The sequence below is a fragment of the Zootoca vivipara genome, chromosome 8 (assembly GCF_963506605.1).
Source record: "Zootoca vivipara chromosome 8, rZooViv1.1, whole genome shotgun sequence".
NCBI classification, from domain to species: domain Eukaryota; kingdom Metazoa; phylum Chordata; class Lepidosauria; order Squamata; family Lacertidae; genus Zootoca; species Zootoca vivipara.
In genome coordinates this window covers 33367038-33381973 of record NC_083283.1, presented here as the reverse complement: position 1 = coordinate 33381973, position 14936 = coordinate 33367038, and the positions used below count along the sequence as shown (strand labels likewise).

The following is a 14936-nucleotide window of genomic DNA, read 5'->3' as shown; positions in this document are numbered from 1 at the left end:
AAAGTGCAAGAGCACCACTGCTCATTCACATAATGCTGAACTATGGTTTCAGTGTTATGTTCAAAACATATTATAACCATGTAAACAGATGGAAAATAGTAGCAATATTTCTCCCCCTCACTTGCTGGTAGGAAGCAGATGATAGCTCAGGCTGTGCTAACTCCACCCTCCTTTCATGTTGGTCTCCCATGAAAGTGAGTGTTTTTTGAGAAGGGGGAGTAACTTGGGGATAAATTTCTTACATTTCTCAGGAGGCGTTTACCATCACTGACACTGGGCATAAAATGTATAATGGAAGGATAACTGAGATGAAGGGTAAACAAAGTTCAAACAACCGTTCAAGTTAAACCAAACAAGTTAAACCCAAACATACTGTTACAGTTGTTGTTATTAACAGTTATTAACAACCCATCACTGGGTTGCAGCCATTGCTTCAAAGAAGCAGGGGCTGGAAAGTGTTGCTTACTGAGAATGGTCCAATGGGATCGACACTCTAAGGTTTTTTAGTTGGGGCCTAGTTAGTGCTGAAACAACACCTAATGTTGGTGTTCTTCCTGTTACTCCTTGTTGGACAGCTCCCCTTGTTATCTAAACTTCCAGATCACTGACTTGCTGGACAGCTCCTGGCAAGGCAGGATTTTGAGCCACATGGCAGGGGTAGCAGGAAGGGGACATTCCCTTGCAAAGACCTTTGGATTCAGCATCTGGGTAAATCCAAAAAGACATCCAGAAAAAGGAGACTTTCCTAGGGCACAGCAAAGCTTTACCAGATGGAGACCATGTAATACGTATGAAGTTTGCCACCAAATGTGGGTGGGGTTATATGAAAATTTAACTCTACTTGTCTGGGGCCTTCAGCTAAAGGAAGGTAGAGGTAAATATTTATATGGATCCACCCATATAAAATTTTATCCATGTTACATAGGAATATAGGCATATTTGATTTTTAAGAAAATATTTATTTGTTTTGTGAATCAAAGAGAGCATCAACAAGATGGGGGGGGGGAATAGATCAATATTGCGACCTAACACTGAGAAACTGCAGGATCCATTATTAAAGAAAGGATATAAACATTTTTAAATATAGGCCAATGCCCGCATTACTTGGACCAACATAGGCTGTCAAGTACTGAAATACTAAACAATTGAAATATAATTTTCTTCCAAGTAGTTCCCATATTTTGAACATTGCATTGAGACATAGGTGAAGGACAATTAATAAACAATTACAATGATAGGTGTGTTTGCAACCCAAGGATATTGCAAGCAATGGAAACATCAGAATATCTGAACTTCAAGTTACTGCGTTGGTCACTTTTTAAATTTATGTGAAACACCTGTATGCTGCCTGAAGTACAGTATCAACATTCTCAAAACCTAGTCCAAGCGCTACAAAATCTCCTAATGTACATCAAACAAACTCTCTTTTGCAATCAGCATGATCCAGGATGCTTTGATAAGTACTGTCAAAGGCATTTATAGTACAAACACACACATACAATTTGGGTATCTTTACAGGAAAACGCCTCTTCTTCACAGGAGACAGTAGCTTCTCTGTACCCTGGGCTCATGACACAATTTGTGATGGAGCTTTCTAAACCATACACATAAAAGGAAAGAAAACAGAGGGTTTGCTGTTCTTATTTTGTGGCCTTTTCTCTGGTGGCTCTCAAGCTTTCTTTTGAACTGTCCCTCCATTGCTTCCTATTGCAAGAGTCAGTAAAGTTTTAGCTCACCAACATACACTTGATGGGATAACAACACAGGGAAGTGTTCCATTGTAAGTATCTCAATGAAAACTTGAATCCAGTGTTTTAGAAGCATGTTCAGGGCAATAGTAAATCTGTATTCTGTATACTAAATAGCTGCATATTTTAAAAATGCCAAGGGTGCCAGAGTGGAGCTTCAATGACCTCATGTAATCAGAATGAAGGAGATGCTATAATTTTGCTAACATACACATTTATTCATTTTTAATTTTTATTAAATATTTTCTTAGTTTACAGAAATCTCTGCATGGTCTCTTTTTAAGCTTGTGCTTTTTACATATCAATTACATTTGCACAGGGACCTATTAGCATACACCAGAATGTACACAGGCTCCATTACACTACAGCAATGGAGGCAGACAACATACATTTGGCTGTACATGCATAGTCCCCTGTGCAAATGTAATTGATCTGTAAAAACACAACCTGAAAAAGAGACAACAGGTGTGATCCAGCCCTACAGGTAGGCTGTACCTAAATTGGTCATCTGCACAAGGCTCCTCTTTTTTTCTTTTTACAAATGGATGCACTGCTATTATAAGATGAATTCCTTATTTGTTGTGGCTTCTGCCATGAGAGGTACATCCAGTTTTAGACCAGCAAATTGCCATATACCTCAGCTCAGGAGTGCCAGCTTGGCCCCATGACCGTGGGTGCCAAGGGCCATGGGTGCCATGCAGTGTGCATGGCCCTGACACCAAAATTTGTGGGTGCACAAATGGGAATTTTGTGGATGGGCACCCAGAGCCCCAGGGAGTTGGCCCCTATGCCTCAACTAATTGATTGCGCGATGCATGTACGATGCTGTATACTAACCAGATTTGTTATATACAGTACAGCAATCCCAAATTATAGGTTCTCTGTGACTGTATGCATGTGTGCGTACGTTTACCAAAACACACACATATATACATTAGCATTTTAAATGATATTTATGTGGGGGTGAGTGGGAATGTGGGGGTAGGAGGCACGACCCGTGACTGGCAGTGAAACACAAAGAATAACAAACTCCGAGCCAGAATCTCAGCAGTCTAGCTCGTTTGGGACATTTTAAAGCCGCAGCCTCTCAACTGGGAGATCTCCAATTAGCCGCGAAACAAACTCCAAAAGCGCACAAGCTTGTGTGTGAAACAAGCAGTTGCTGGCACGCAACCATTTCCCAAGGTTGTGCTTCCTTTGCTTTTCGCTGAGATTTGGCGCAGGCGAGGGAAAGGGCTCGGAGTCACATGGATACAAAGCTTTTGATTAATGTCCAGGCGCTGCTGCTGCTGCTTGAAGTCTCCAAATCTCCCCACAGTCATACAAAGAGAGCCGAGAGCTGGTGACCACTCGCACTTCCTTCAGGCTGGGTCCCTCTTCCTGACCGGGAAAGGACGAGAGAGAGAGAGAGAGAGAGGCTGCAGCGGGGTGAGGGGTGGAGGAAGCGAAGCGGCTCCTCCACAGCTGGGATAGTGAGGGGAGCCCGCAGAAGCGAGCTCCGGCCTCGCCATGGAACGGAGCGGGCTCTTTTGTTGTGGTCTTTTCTGAACCCCTGAGGGAATTTCCCCGCCTCTCCCCCCCCCCTTGTCCTGCCGGCCGCCTCGCCAAACACTAGAAGGAGCCGAGGGGAGGAAAGTTTCGAAGGCGCTTCTTTCGGGGGACGGGGGTGGCGGTGGAGAGGAAACCATGACCGAAGAAAGCAAAGGGGAAGGGAAAGGAGAGAGCGGGAAAGACCCCGAGAAGCAGCTGCGCCTCCGGGTGTGCGTTTTGAATGAGCTGCTGAAGACGGAGCGCGACTATGTGGCCACTCTAGAGTTTCTCGTGTCGGTGAGTTGCCCGCCCCTCCCCCCCTCGACGCTTCTTCGCCTTCGCGCGGGGCTCCTCGGCCGCCTCGTCCTGGACTTCTTGTGCACAAACAACCAGCCTTCTCCTCCCTCCCTCCCTCTCCCCATCTTTTCCCCTTGCCAAGTTTGCCAACAGAGAAGAGGGGGAAGGGAATGGTTTTCCTGGAGGAACTCAAAAGCTTTGGGGACCAAGTAGAAAAAAAGACAAGATTTGATATTTCTCCCCGAAGAGGAGGCTAATTCCTGGTGATCCAGGTCTCTCTGTAAAGCCATGTTGTGGTTTTTCCTCCTTAGAGGAGAAATGGGTGTGTGTGTGTTTCTTGTGGCATGTATTTTCCTTAGCTGATTTTAAGCATGTTGCTTTTGTGTTGAAGAGGTGATGGAGCTAACATTTCAAACAAACAAACTTCCTCTCTGTGTGCACAGACGTTGAAAAGTAGTGAGCGCTGTTTGCCTCAGGTACATTTGGTTGAACGGCGTTTGGGGGGATATTAACTGTTGGAAGTTTAGAGTTTCGTCTCCTAAGGCGCCACAGTCTCTGTATTTACAATAATCCTTGTAACACAGTATTCTGGCAGGGGGTAAGAGAGAGAGAGAGAGAGAGAGCACACAAGCAAAAGTGGGGGGGGGGAATGCTTGATCTATAACAGCTGTTCAATATTAAAGCCACATGTAGCATTTGCCCCTTCTCCCCACCCGTTGACATCCTTCTATTCAAAATTTTATTTTGGTAATAAGTTGGTGACCCATGATTGAAATGGCTATGAATTGCACAGCTGTAAAGGTAACACACCTTTTTATATAGGGCCGAATTCAGTGTAAAAGAAGAAGCTTTTGCATTTGGATGAAGCAGACTTCTGAAAGAAACAAGAAAGGTAGAACTTCCTGTGAAGGATCACAAACGCAAACATCTCTATATTGCCTCCTGGCCTAATTTACACATTTATTGGCAGCATCACCTAAGAAGCTTTTGGGATAAACAAATCTCAAGTTGTCTGCTTAGTTTTGTGGAGTGCCTGTCATAATACCCCTCACATTTCTCTTTCTCTTCTCCCCCTTCTCATCCTGAGGGGGAAATGTTTCAAACAGCAAACTTCCTGCTTAGTTTTCTGAGATCTGTGAACTTTATCATGCAAGAGAAAATCCTCAGCTTGGCTTTTGGCAAGAAGACCAACAGTAGAGATGATGAAGTAAAATATCACAAAGTAACATAGTATACTGTGTTTTGTCATTCAGTTTCTGTTTTACACAAAATCTAGTTGTTAAAGTATTTTTTGCTCCTTATCTGATGCACCTGGAATTTGCTTTAAAAAGTGTCAACAAGTTGAAAACTCCTGAGATCTTGTTTTGTCTGTATTTTTCATACAGTGTTGGTCATTCCTGAAAAATGAAGCTGATGACACAAATATTACATCTTAGTTTAGGCTGTGGAGGGTGATGGTGGTGCAATCTTTGGGTTCACCTGTGAAGATTTGGATATGTGCAGGCTAGCTGGAGTTTCAAGCTAAAAAATGGAAGTGTGCAGTGCCTATATATTCCAGTGGGATTTGTGTGCATGTAAGCTTGTCCAGGGCAGTGTCCCAATGTGAGAGAACTATGCCTTGTTTACCTACTGCCCTCTTTTGAGGAGGGGCAATAGCTCAATAATAGAACACAGGCCTTGCATTCATTTAAATAAATAAGCAAAAGAAAATAGGTAGCAAGTGACTTGAATGCCCTCAGGTGATACCCTAGAGAGTTGCTGCCAGTCAGAGTAGACAATACTGGGTCAGATGGTCAAGTACCGTGACCTAGTGAACTGGACCTTGGAATTAACTTCCACTATCAGTTAGAATAGATAATGTGGAAACTTGCAAAGAAACAGAACTCTGTTGCAGGGAACCCCTGAAGTGTTTTTTTAGGTGGGGAAACTCAAGATGTTCTAATATTACATGAAAAATTAAATTCAAATTCCCTGAAAATACAGTTTATGAATATTACACAAATGTGAAAGGATGGTGGTGCTGATGGCCTAGACGTTCTTATGCATAGGACCTCTGCAACAGTGGGTTTTTTGGATTGTTGCCTTGGTCTGTCATTTTCTTCTTGATCTCAGTGTGAGACTACAGCTGCTATGCTGTGCACATTTACATGAAAGTAAGTCCCACTAAGCACTATGGGATTTAGAAATGAGTAAACATGCACAGGAATAGGATTACAATTCATTACAATGGGACGCGGGTGGCGCTGTGGCTTAAACCACAGAGCCTAGGGCTGGCCGATCAGAAGGTCGGCAGTTTGAATCCCCGCAATGGGGTGAGCTCCTGTTGCTCGGTCCCTGCTCCTGCCAACCTAGCAGTTCGAAAGCACGTCAAAGTGCAAGTAGATAAATAGGTACCACTACAACGGGAAGGTAAATGGCGTTTCCGTGTGCTGCTCTGGTTTGCCAGAAGCGGCTTTGTCACGCTGGCCACATGACCTGGAAGCTGTACGCCGGCTCCCTTGGCCAATAAAGTGAGATAAGCGCTGCAACCCCAGAGTCGGTCACGATTGGACCTTATGGTCAAGGGTCCCTTTACCTTTACCTTTAAACATGCATAGAACTAGGATTACAATTCATTTTCCTTTGGGTGCTAGTAGCTGCCAAGTATTGCTAGGAGGGCGCAGGGTACATAGGTTGTGCAAAACCGTATACATACAGTAATGCGTTAACACGGACATAAGAAGAGCACTGATCAGACCAAATGTCCATCTAGTCCTGCATAGTGTTCCCACAGTGACCAACTAGATCCTTATGGGAAGCTGCAAGCAGGAGATGAGTGCAGTAGTAGCGCTCTCCCACTTGTGATACCAGTAACTAATGTTCAGAAGCATGCTGCCTTTGGTACTGGAGCCATCCTTACAAGTAGCTATTGATAGCCTTATCTGTTAATTTGTATAATCACCTTTAAAACCACCCATGTTGATAGTCACCACCACATCTTCTTGTGTGAATTCACTATGGAAGTGTGAATTCACTATGAAATTCACTGTTTAGCTTCACTGGATAACCCTGGCTCCCAGTATAGAAGGGAAGAAAAGGTCTCTCTTTCCACTTTCTTCAAAGCATGCGTTGTTTTATACACCACAAATATGTTTATGCAAAAAAGAGATGCAAACACAGTTGCCTTTCCTCAGAGGAAGTCGCTCCATCCCTTTGATCATTTTAGTTGCCCTTTTCTGCAGATTTTCCATCTCCGCAAGCACATTTTTGAGGTTTGGTGGCCATATCTGTACACAATTCCAAGTATGATCACACAGTAGATTTGTATAAGTGTATAATAAATACTACATTAGGTTAAAAAAATTGTGTAGAAAATTGAAATTTCTGTTGAAGTGAGTGAACTCTGGGGAAGCTGCAGAGAAATTATTTGATATGCTGTTCTTTTTGATGTTTGAAATTAATCTTCAGGCTACTGCTGATTTCTCTGTGGTTCAACAACTTCAAAGGAACTTGGGTTTCCTAAAAGTTTGTTCTGTACAACAGATGATGCACTGCCCATTACAAGAGGCTGAAAAACTTTTATTCTTCAGGCCTATCTTCAAAAAATTTAAACCAGTCAGGAAATATTTTGCATGGTCCAGACAGTGACAATGACATTTCAGCTCATTTAGGGGACAAAACTAGAAACCACAGGAAGTTTGTTAAACAACCCAAAGGTAATCCAGTAGCCAAGCAGGATCCATGCAAAGGATCAGTGATCACACTCACACTAACATATAATTTGGTCTGAAAAAAATCATTATGTATGAAAGATGGAGAGTCAAGGAAAGGTCAAAGGCAGGGAAGGAACAGAAAAACCTAAACAGCAATCTGACTTGGACACCATGCATAAAAGAAGGAAGGTCAGAACCTCTTTCTCTCCCTATGTTTGCACCACCTATTTATTTCCCCCGAATAAGAGATCCTTCCCTATTTGCCCCCAAAGGTTTTGCTACTTCTCTTTTGTGACCACACGCAAAGAGACCACACACAAAGAGAAGTAGAATTACACACATAAGGAATGATTCCAGTTTAGGATGCTCACTCATAAGCAGATCAACTGAACTAGACCTTTCCCAGCCCTCTGATTTGTTCTGCTGTTATATAGCAGCTCTTTGTTGAGTCTAGTGTTATTATCTCAGAAGATATGTCAGGGACCTGCTGGTTTTGAAACAGGGGCTCTGGTAGCTGCTGAACAAAGATAGTTCTGAACACCGCTAGTTCTCTGATGGTCATATACATTTCCATGTTAAACCTAGCTTTTTATCAAAGGAACTGTTTTCATGGAGCCCCTAGGTCTTCCTTTGGTACCTACAGTATATTTTCCTGCCTTGAAGGATCCTATCTACTTTCATCATGGAGCCTTTCCAACCTCTCTAATTCCCCAGTTTTTATTCTTGTTCTCTTGCATCAGAATGAAATTCCAACTTCAATCTTGGCTCTGACAATGGAATTTGGACAAATTATGTGGGGGGTTGCCTAGTTCAGCCACCACTATATACTGATTCTCCAGATTGCAACTGAACTTTGGCCATTGACTTCAATGCAGGTCAAGTTTTTCAGAGCATCTTGTGCTGCAATACTAAGGCAGAGACGATGACTCTTGAATTAATATACCGGAGGTAATTAAGGCTCTTCAAAGCAAAGACTTGCTTAGATTGAAAAGCTGAATGCATGATAACATCAACACACATCCAGTCCCGAGACACAGTAAACAGGAAATAAAAATAAAGTAAACATTGAAGTCTTAGCTCTAAAAGTTAAAAATGCTCATCCAGGATTTAGAGCTATATCTGTAACATACATATATCTAAAATTTAGATGATAAGATTTCACATTAACTGGCAGCAGTTCTAGAGGAATAGCTGTCTGTCTCAGAAAAACATTCCTGTGTTGCTTTAAAGACATTGTTGTTCCCAGTTGTTCCTATCTATCTATCTGAATATTTGTCTGTCTGTCTAGTACAATCTAATTCTTTTCTCATTCTTCTTGACCTAGGAAATGCCCTGCCACAGGTCTGTTTTGGGAGCCCTGTCAGGGAGCTGTATAAACCCTTCTTAATAAATGAGCTGTTAACAATGCTTATGTGGAGATTTAAAACATGGGACCAGCAGACAACAGCTAATCCATTTTATAAATTTATTCTTATATAAATCTCATAATTTTTAGGATTGTTATTTTCATTGTTAACTGGACAAACTTATTTTTCTTATTCACATTTTAATCTTTGAATTCAATTATTAATCTATATTATTCTTGAGTCAAAATCATGTAACCTACAAAACAGAAGATATAACACTGTAGTCAGTTGCTGTCTCAATAGGTCAACCATTGATCACTTGTTGAAATGTACCTAGTGGCAATAAACTTATACTATACAGAGGTGATCCAGTCAACATAGTATACCTGGACTTACCAAAAAGCTTTCAGCAAAGTAGCTCACCAAAGACTCCTGAGTAAGCTTAGCAGTCAAGGAATAAGAGAAGTCCTCTTGTGGATCAGAAATTGGTTAAGTTTCATGAAGCAAATAAAAGTTCTCAGAGAAGTAGAAAGTGAAACTCCCCCATCGGTATTGTGACCTGTGCTTTTTAACTTGTTCATAAATGAGCTAGAGCAGGCATCCCCAAGCTGCAGCCCTCCAGATGTTTTGGCCTACAACTCCCATGATCCCTAGCTAACAGGACCAGTGGTCGGGAAAGATGGGAATTGTAGTCCAAAACATCTGGAGGGCCGAAGTTTGGGGATGCCTGAGCTAGAGTTAGGAGTGAGCAGTGAGGTAGCTAAGTTTACTGATGGTAGCAAATTGTTGTTAAAAGACAAAAAGATTGCAAAGAGCTCCAAAAGGACCTAGCTAAACTGAGTAAATGAGTTGTAAAATGGCAAATGCAATTTAATGTAAACAAGTGTAAAGTGTGTAAAGTGAATGTTAATTTCACACATACTGTACACTGATGGGGTCTGAATTAGCAGTGACAGACCAGGAACGAGACTTTGGATTGTAGTAGGTAGCTCAAATGGGACGTGGGTGGAGCTGTGGGTTAAACCACTGAGCCTAGGGCTTGCTGATCAGAAGGTCGGTGGTGAGCTCCCATTGCTCGGTCCCAGCTCCTGCCAACCTCGTTCGAAAGCACGTCAAAGTGCAAGTAGATAAATAGGTACCGCTACAGAGGGAAGGTAAACGGCGTTTCGATGTGCTGCTTTGGTTTGCCAGAAGCGGTTTAGTCATGCTGGCCACATGACCTGGAAGCTGTACGCCGGCTCCCTCAGCCAATAATGCGAGATGAGTGCCACAAACCCAGAGTCGGTCATGACTGGACCTAATGGTCGGGGTCCCTTTACCTTTACCTTTAGGTAGCTCAATGGAGGTTTTGATCCAGTGCATGGTGGCCGTGAAGAAGGCAAATTCCATGCTAGGGATCATTAGGACAGGAATTGAAAATAAATCTTCCAGTATCATAATTCTGTTATACAAATCTATGGAATACTGTGTGCAGTCCTGGTCACATCACCTCAACCAAAATTATCAAGGGGATGGAGTTACTCCCTTATGAAGAAAGGTTGCAATGTTTGGGACTTTTTAGCTTCAAGAAAAGGTGACTAAGAGATGACATGATATAAGTGTACGAAATTATGCATGGAATGGAGAAAGTGAATACAGTAGATAAAAGTCCCGCCTCCCTAACACTAGAGCTTGCAGACATTCAATGAAGCTAAATGCTGGAAGATTAAGTACAGATAAAAGGAAGCACTTATTCATGCAATGCTGGAACTCCCAGGAGGCAGTGAGGACTACCAGCAAAGATGGCTTTCAAAGAGGATTAAACAAATTCATGGAGGAGAGGGCTATCAAAGTCTACTGGCCATGATGGCTATGCTCCCACTCCACAGTTGATGGCATCAGTGCTCCTGGGTGCCACTTGCTGGAAACTGCAGGAGGGGAGAGTGCTCTAATCCTGTTTCCTGGTTTCTCACATTGTTAGGCATTGTGAGAACAGGATGTTGGGGTGGATGGGCCTCTGATCCAGCAGACTGTGCCTATGCTCTTAATTCAGGTTTGCCTTGATTTGTGATGGTGTTTTCCTCTGGCTGCTAGCCTGCCTTGCGTGTGAGTTTTTCCTTCTTCCCAGGCAAACCTACCTTTATGCATTGAATCAGGAGGCACAGGAAACTACAACCCCCTTGCAGGAAATAGCGTTCCTTTGAAAGCTTACAAGGGTCGAGGCCATTTAAGGATGGAGGCTGTTTCTAGCAAGCACCCGCTCCTGCTGGTTCACCTGACACTATGGTGGGAGGCCTTCCATCAAGTCCTGAATGTTGTCACTGCTAGGTGAATGGGGAGGGAGGGCAGCGAAGTCCAAGGTGCTTATACAAAAAGAGAAATGCGAGAAATAAGATATTCTGACTCTGTATGACGAGGTCCAAGCTTCAGAGCTCACCTCAGGAAAAACACACACATTGTTTTCGATTAAAAACAAAGCCTTGTTTGCTGAGCACAGTTCCAGGTCAAGCTATAGGGAATTTGCTCATCACTAGATTCAAGAGAAAGAGGTCTCAGAAACCTCTGCTGTTTTGTACTTATGATGTAGTATACATATTTAGGCAGGGAATCAGAGATGTGTTGTTCAAGGACCCTCATCTACAGATCATCGCATCCAGCAGCAGGTTGCATGCACAGAATTACGCATAGAAGGATCTGCATGTTGACCTGTGAAACATGTTATCTGTGCTGGATTGGGGAGTTTGAGAAGGTAAAGTAAGTTCAGAGCAGGAAGGAAACCCACAATATTGGAGGAATCACTTTGGCACTATTTTTAACACAAAAATGGGCGACTGAATTAAAGAAATGCAATGTGTTTCTTGACCTCTCGAGTTTACCCCCAGTCTATGTCAACACAAGGTAACCAGGGATCTAAATTTAGATTTCTTGCATGTCAGTTATCTTAACTGTGTTCCATATCTCACTTCCAAATGGCTTGTATTTTATTCATTGAAAAAGTATTAATCAAATATATAGTAATTTGTGACTTTATAATGGCTAACAAAGCTGCACAGTGTGTTGCGGGATTTTTTTAATGGGAAGGGGAAAGACTTCAGCTGGCTGTGCTTTTTGATAAGGTTGTGCGATTTCCTTTTCCTCTGCTCTCTAACACACCACTTGTATGGCTGATGCATCATATAAAGTCAAAAGGAAGCTGAGACACAATTACCATAGAAAGTCAAAATCACTGCCATTCACTTCCAGTTTCTGCTGTTTTTGTCTACTCTGTTACAAAGTGAGGAAAACAGTGAATGGTTTCTTAGTTACTAAGAATTTAATATCAATAGCACCACCTGCATTCTTTATAAGGTAGAATGCTTATTTTTGATGTACATGCAAGAAAACAAAAGAAAATTGAATGCATTTCATTTGCAGGAAATTATTTTCAGACTGTTGTAGTTCACCCAATAGCTTTCAAACATTTTAAAAATTCCAGACACTCAAGAAGAGTAGTAAATGAAGTATTTTGTTGTAATAATTAAACATTTTAACACATCACATCTACATATTACACAATGTCAATTCATTTTTTAATTTACCAGTAAGCACAAGTTCAAAGTCAAATTTATGCAGTTTGATTTTTTTTCACTAGCAATTCAACAAAAATAAGTGATGAATTGAGTGAGAATATGAAAGTTGTAACTTAATGCGACATATGTTTTGAACTTGTTACAACTTGTATTATTCAGTGTAGAAAATGCAGGATGTGGTGATTAATCTTTCAATTTATTAGAATTTGCAAACAGAAAAAGATAGGGAGAAAGCAAACTAGGAGTTTGAATGAAAAATTATGAGACATGCATGAACCATGTGAAGACTGTGACAGTATTAAATCCAAAAAGAATGAATACTGTATGAAATTAACAGTGCAGTTACTAGCCCCATTGAACATAATGTGGATTCCCAGAGAGAAGGTTGCAACTGCTTTGATCCTCCCATGGTTGGGTATGCTGATCAGAAGGTCATTGATTCAAATCTGCCCTACAGGCTGAGCTCTAGTTGCTCTGTCCCAGTTTCTGCCAACCTAGCAGTTCGAAAGCATACTTGTGCAAGTAGATAAATAGGTACCACTGTGGTAGGAAGATAAATGGTATTTCCATGTGCTCTGGCTTCTGTCACGGTGTTCTGTTGCACCAGAAGCAGTTTAGTTCTGCTGGTCACATGACCTGGAAAGCTGTGGACCGGTTCCCTTGGCCTGAAGCAACCATGAGCACCACACCTCATAGTCACCTTTGAATGGACTTAACTGTCCAGGAATCCCTTACCTTTTTTACTTCTACCTGCTGCTGCATTACTGTGAGTTAAGCCATGGTTTGACTTAGCGTTGCATCCAAAGTTGCTCCAGACAAACCATGAGTTGTAGCCAAGGTTTGTTGTGTGGCATACCACTTGTGATTTGTGTCAGGGAGATAAACCATGAGCCTGGGTTCAGATGTAATGCTGAGCCAAACCATGGCTTAGCTCATGGTTTCATGAGTCCTGTGGTAATGCAATGAAGAGAATGGTTGTATCCTGAGGAGGAATGGAACTCAGAAAGTTGGAGCTGGTTGACCCTGGGGAGGGTCAGTATTTGTAGCTTTTAAAGCTTCAGGGCACCTATCTTCTTCCAACTGTAGCACTCAGGTTTCCAGTTCTGTTTTATAATTGGTGAAGGTAGAAACACTACTCCCACATAATAACTTGCTACCAGTGAACTGATCAAGCTACAGATGCTTTGTCAGAGGCAAGACCTAAAACTTTAACAGATTATAAATCCGTGGAACTGACAATAATACTGTAGTTAAAAATAAAGATAGTGGATGTATTTTCTTCATAAAGTTCTAGGATGTTATACAAAGAGAAGAGGTAGAGTTTAAACCATGCTATTCTGATCAATGGATTTGCTTCTTTCTATGAAGTAGAATTCTAATTGCTGGCATCAGTAGCAGGATTCCTGTTATATGAATTAGGGACTAGAACAATGAAGCTGACTGATGAATAAATACTACAGCAGCTGCTGATCCTGCCAATAACAAGTTACAAAAGAGAAGTTTGAGCTGCTGGGATTTCCCTTTCTGAGCTGAAACATTTTATAAACTCACAGAACTGTATGGAAGATTTGAGTTACAAGTGTAACTTGAATAAAATAATATGACCACAGAGTAAGATTAGTGTTGTTGGAACGGAGACCAACATAGTAGCTAACTGTCAAGTTATTTAAGTAAAGGAGAGTTTGTTCCATAGTAATGCAGAAAACAGGTGCTTAAACACTGGGAGAGTGGACATGTAACTCATCATTTTGAAGATGTTGAATGCCTTTCTAGATCCTAGAACAGTTACTCGGTCTGTCCGTTGAGTAAAGGAAGCAGCAAAAGACCTTAATGGTATCTTGGGAGGTGGTGGAAAGAGGTGGGTGGATTGGTCATGCAATTTCATTCAGAAATGCAAGGGTGGCAGTCAGCCCAGACTCCTCAAAGAAGTCCCTGTACAACAGTTTTCAACCTAAATTCATGCTGCTGATTAGATGCAGAATCTTTTCATTTGTAGCAGCCAATTTGCTTCAGTGAGCAGAGGGCCATAACATAAAATATCAGAAATACATCCAACTCGGGACAGAAAATATTTTGTTTCTTGAATTATAATTCCCATGTAGATTATACATTTCTCTATGGTTTGTTCTTTGAATTAGATGCAATAGCACAGTACACTCTTAATAAGGATTTGGTAAAATATGAAACTTTTCTTTCCAGCTAATTGATAGGATTTTTGAATGGGGTAAAGGGGAGTTATCTAGAGTGAGTATTGGGGAGTGAGCAATATAGTATTCAGAGTGGGCCAGCTTTCAATTACTGGGATTTGCAATGTTATCAAGTATGTACTTTTGAGTTTGTTATGCATAGTTTTCTAATTAGACTCTCACATCCCTTTGGCTTCCTCTGTCCATTTTTTATGACTGAGTTTTTTAAATGCAGGCAATTAAACCATTTTTCTTTTAAACTACAACTATTGAAGCTGTCTATATGGATTATAGTATCTGCATTATACCTGGTTAAAATTAGTGGAATTTTCTTTGGAAATCCTCTGATTCTTCATGCTGATTATGAGATTGAGCTTTTCAAAAAATATATACCATTTAAAATGAATGACATGCCACTGCAAGTAGATAAATAGGTACCACTGCGGCGGGGAGGTAAACGGCGTTTCCGTGTGCTCTGGTTTCCATCATGGTGTCCCGTTGCTCCAGAAGCACTTAATGGGCTTCCATGAAGAAAAAAGGTGTAATGGCAAACAAGCATGCACAACATGTGATTACTACTGAGCTGCAA

General features: G+C 41.6%; 1 protein-coding gene across 2 annotated transcripts in view; it reads left to right on the top strand.

The window, feature by feature from the left end:
- The first annotated feature begins 2969 nt into the window (after positions 1–2969).
- The window catches only part of PREX2 (phosphatidylinositol-3,4,5-trisphosphate dependent Rac exchange factor 2), a 99449-nt gene continuing 87482 nt past the window's right edge, over positions 2970–14936 (top strand). For both annotated transcript variants that reach the window (XM_035125054.2, XM_035125053.2), the window contains exon 1: positions 2970–3575. In XM_035125054.2, coding sequence (XP_034980945.2) covers positions 3435–3575 — 141 coding nt within the window. In that variant the 5' untranslated portion in view covers positions 2970–3434. The remainder of the gene's footprint in view (positions 3576–14936) is intronic.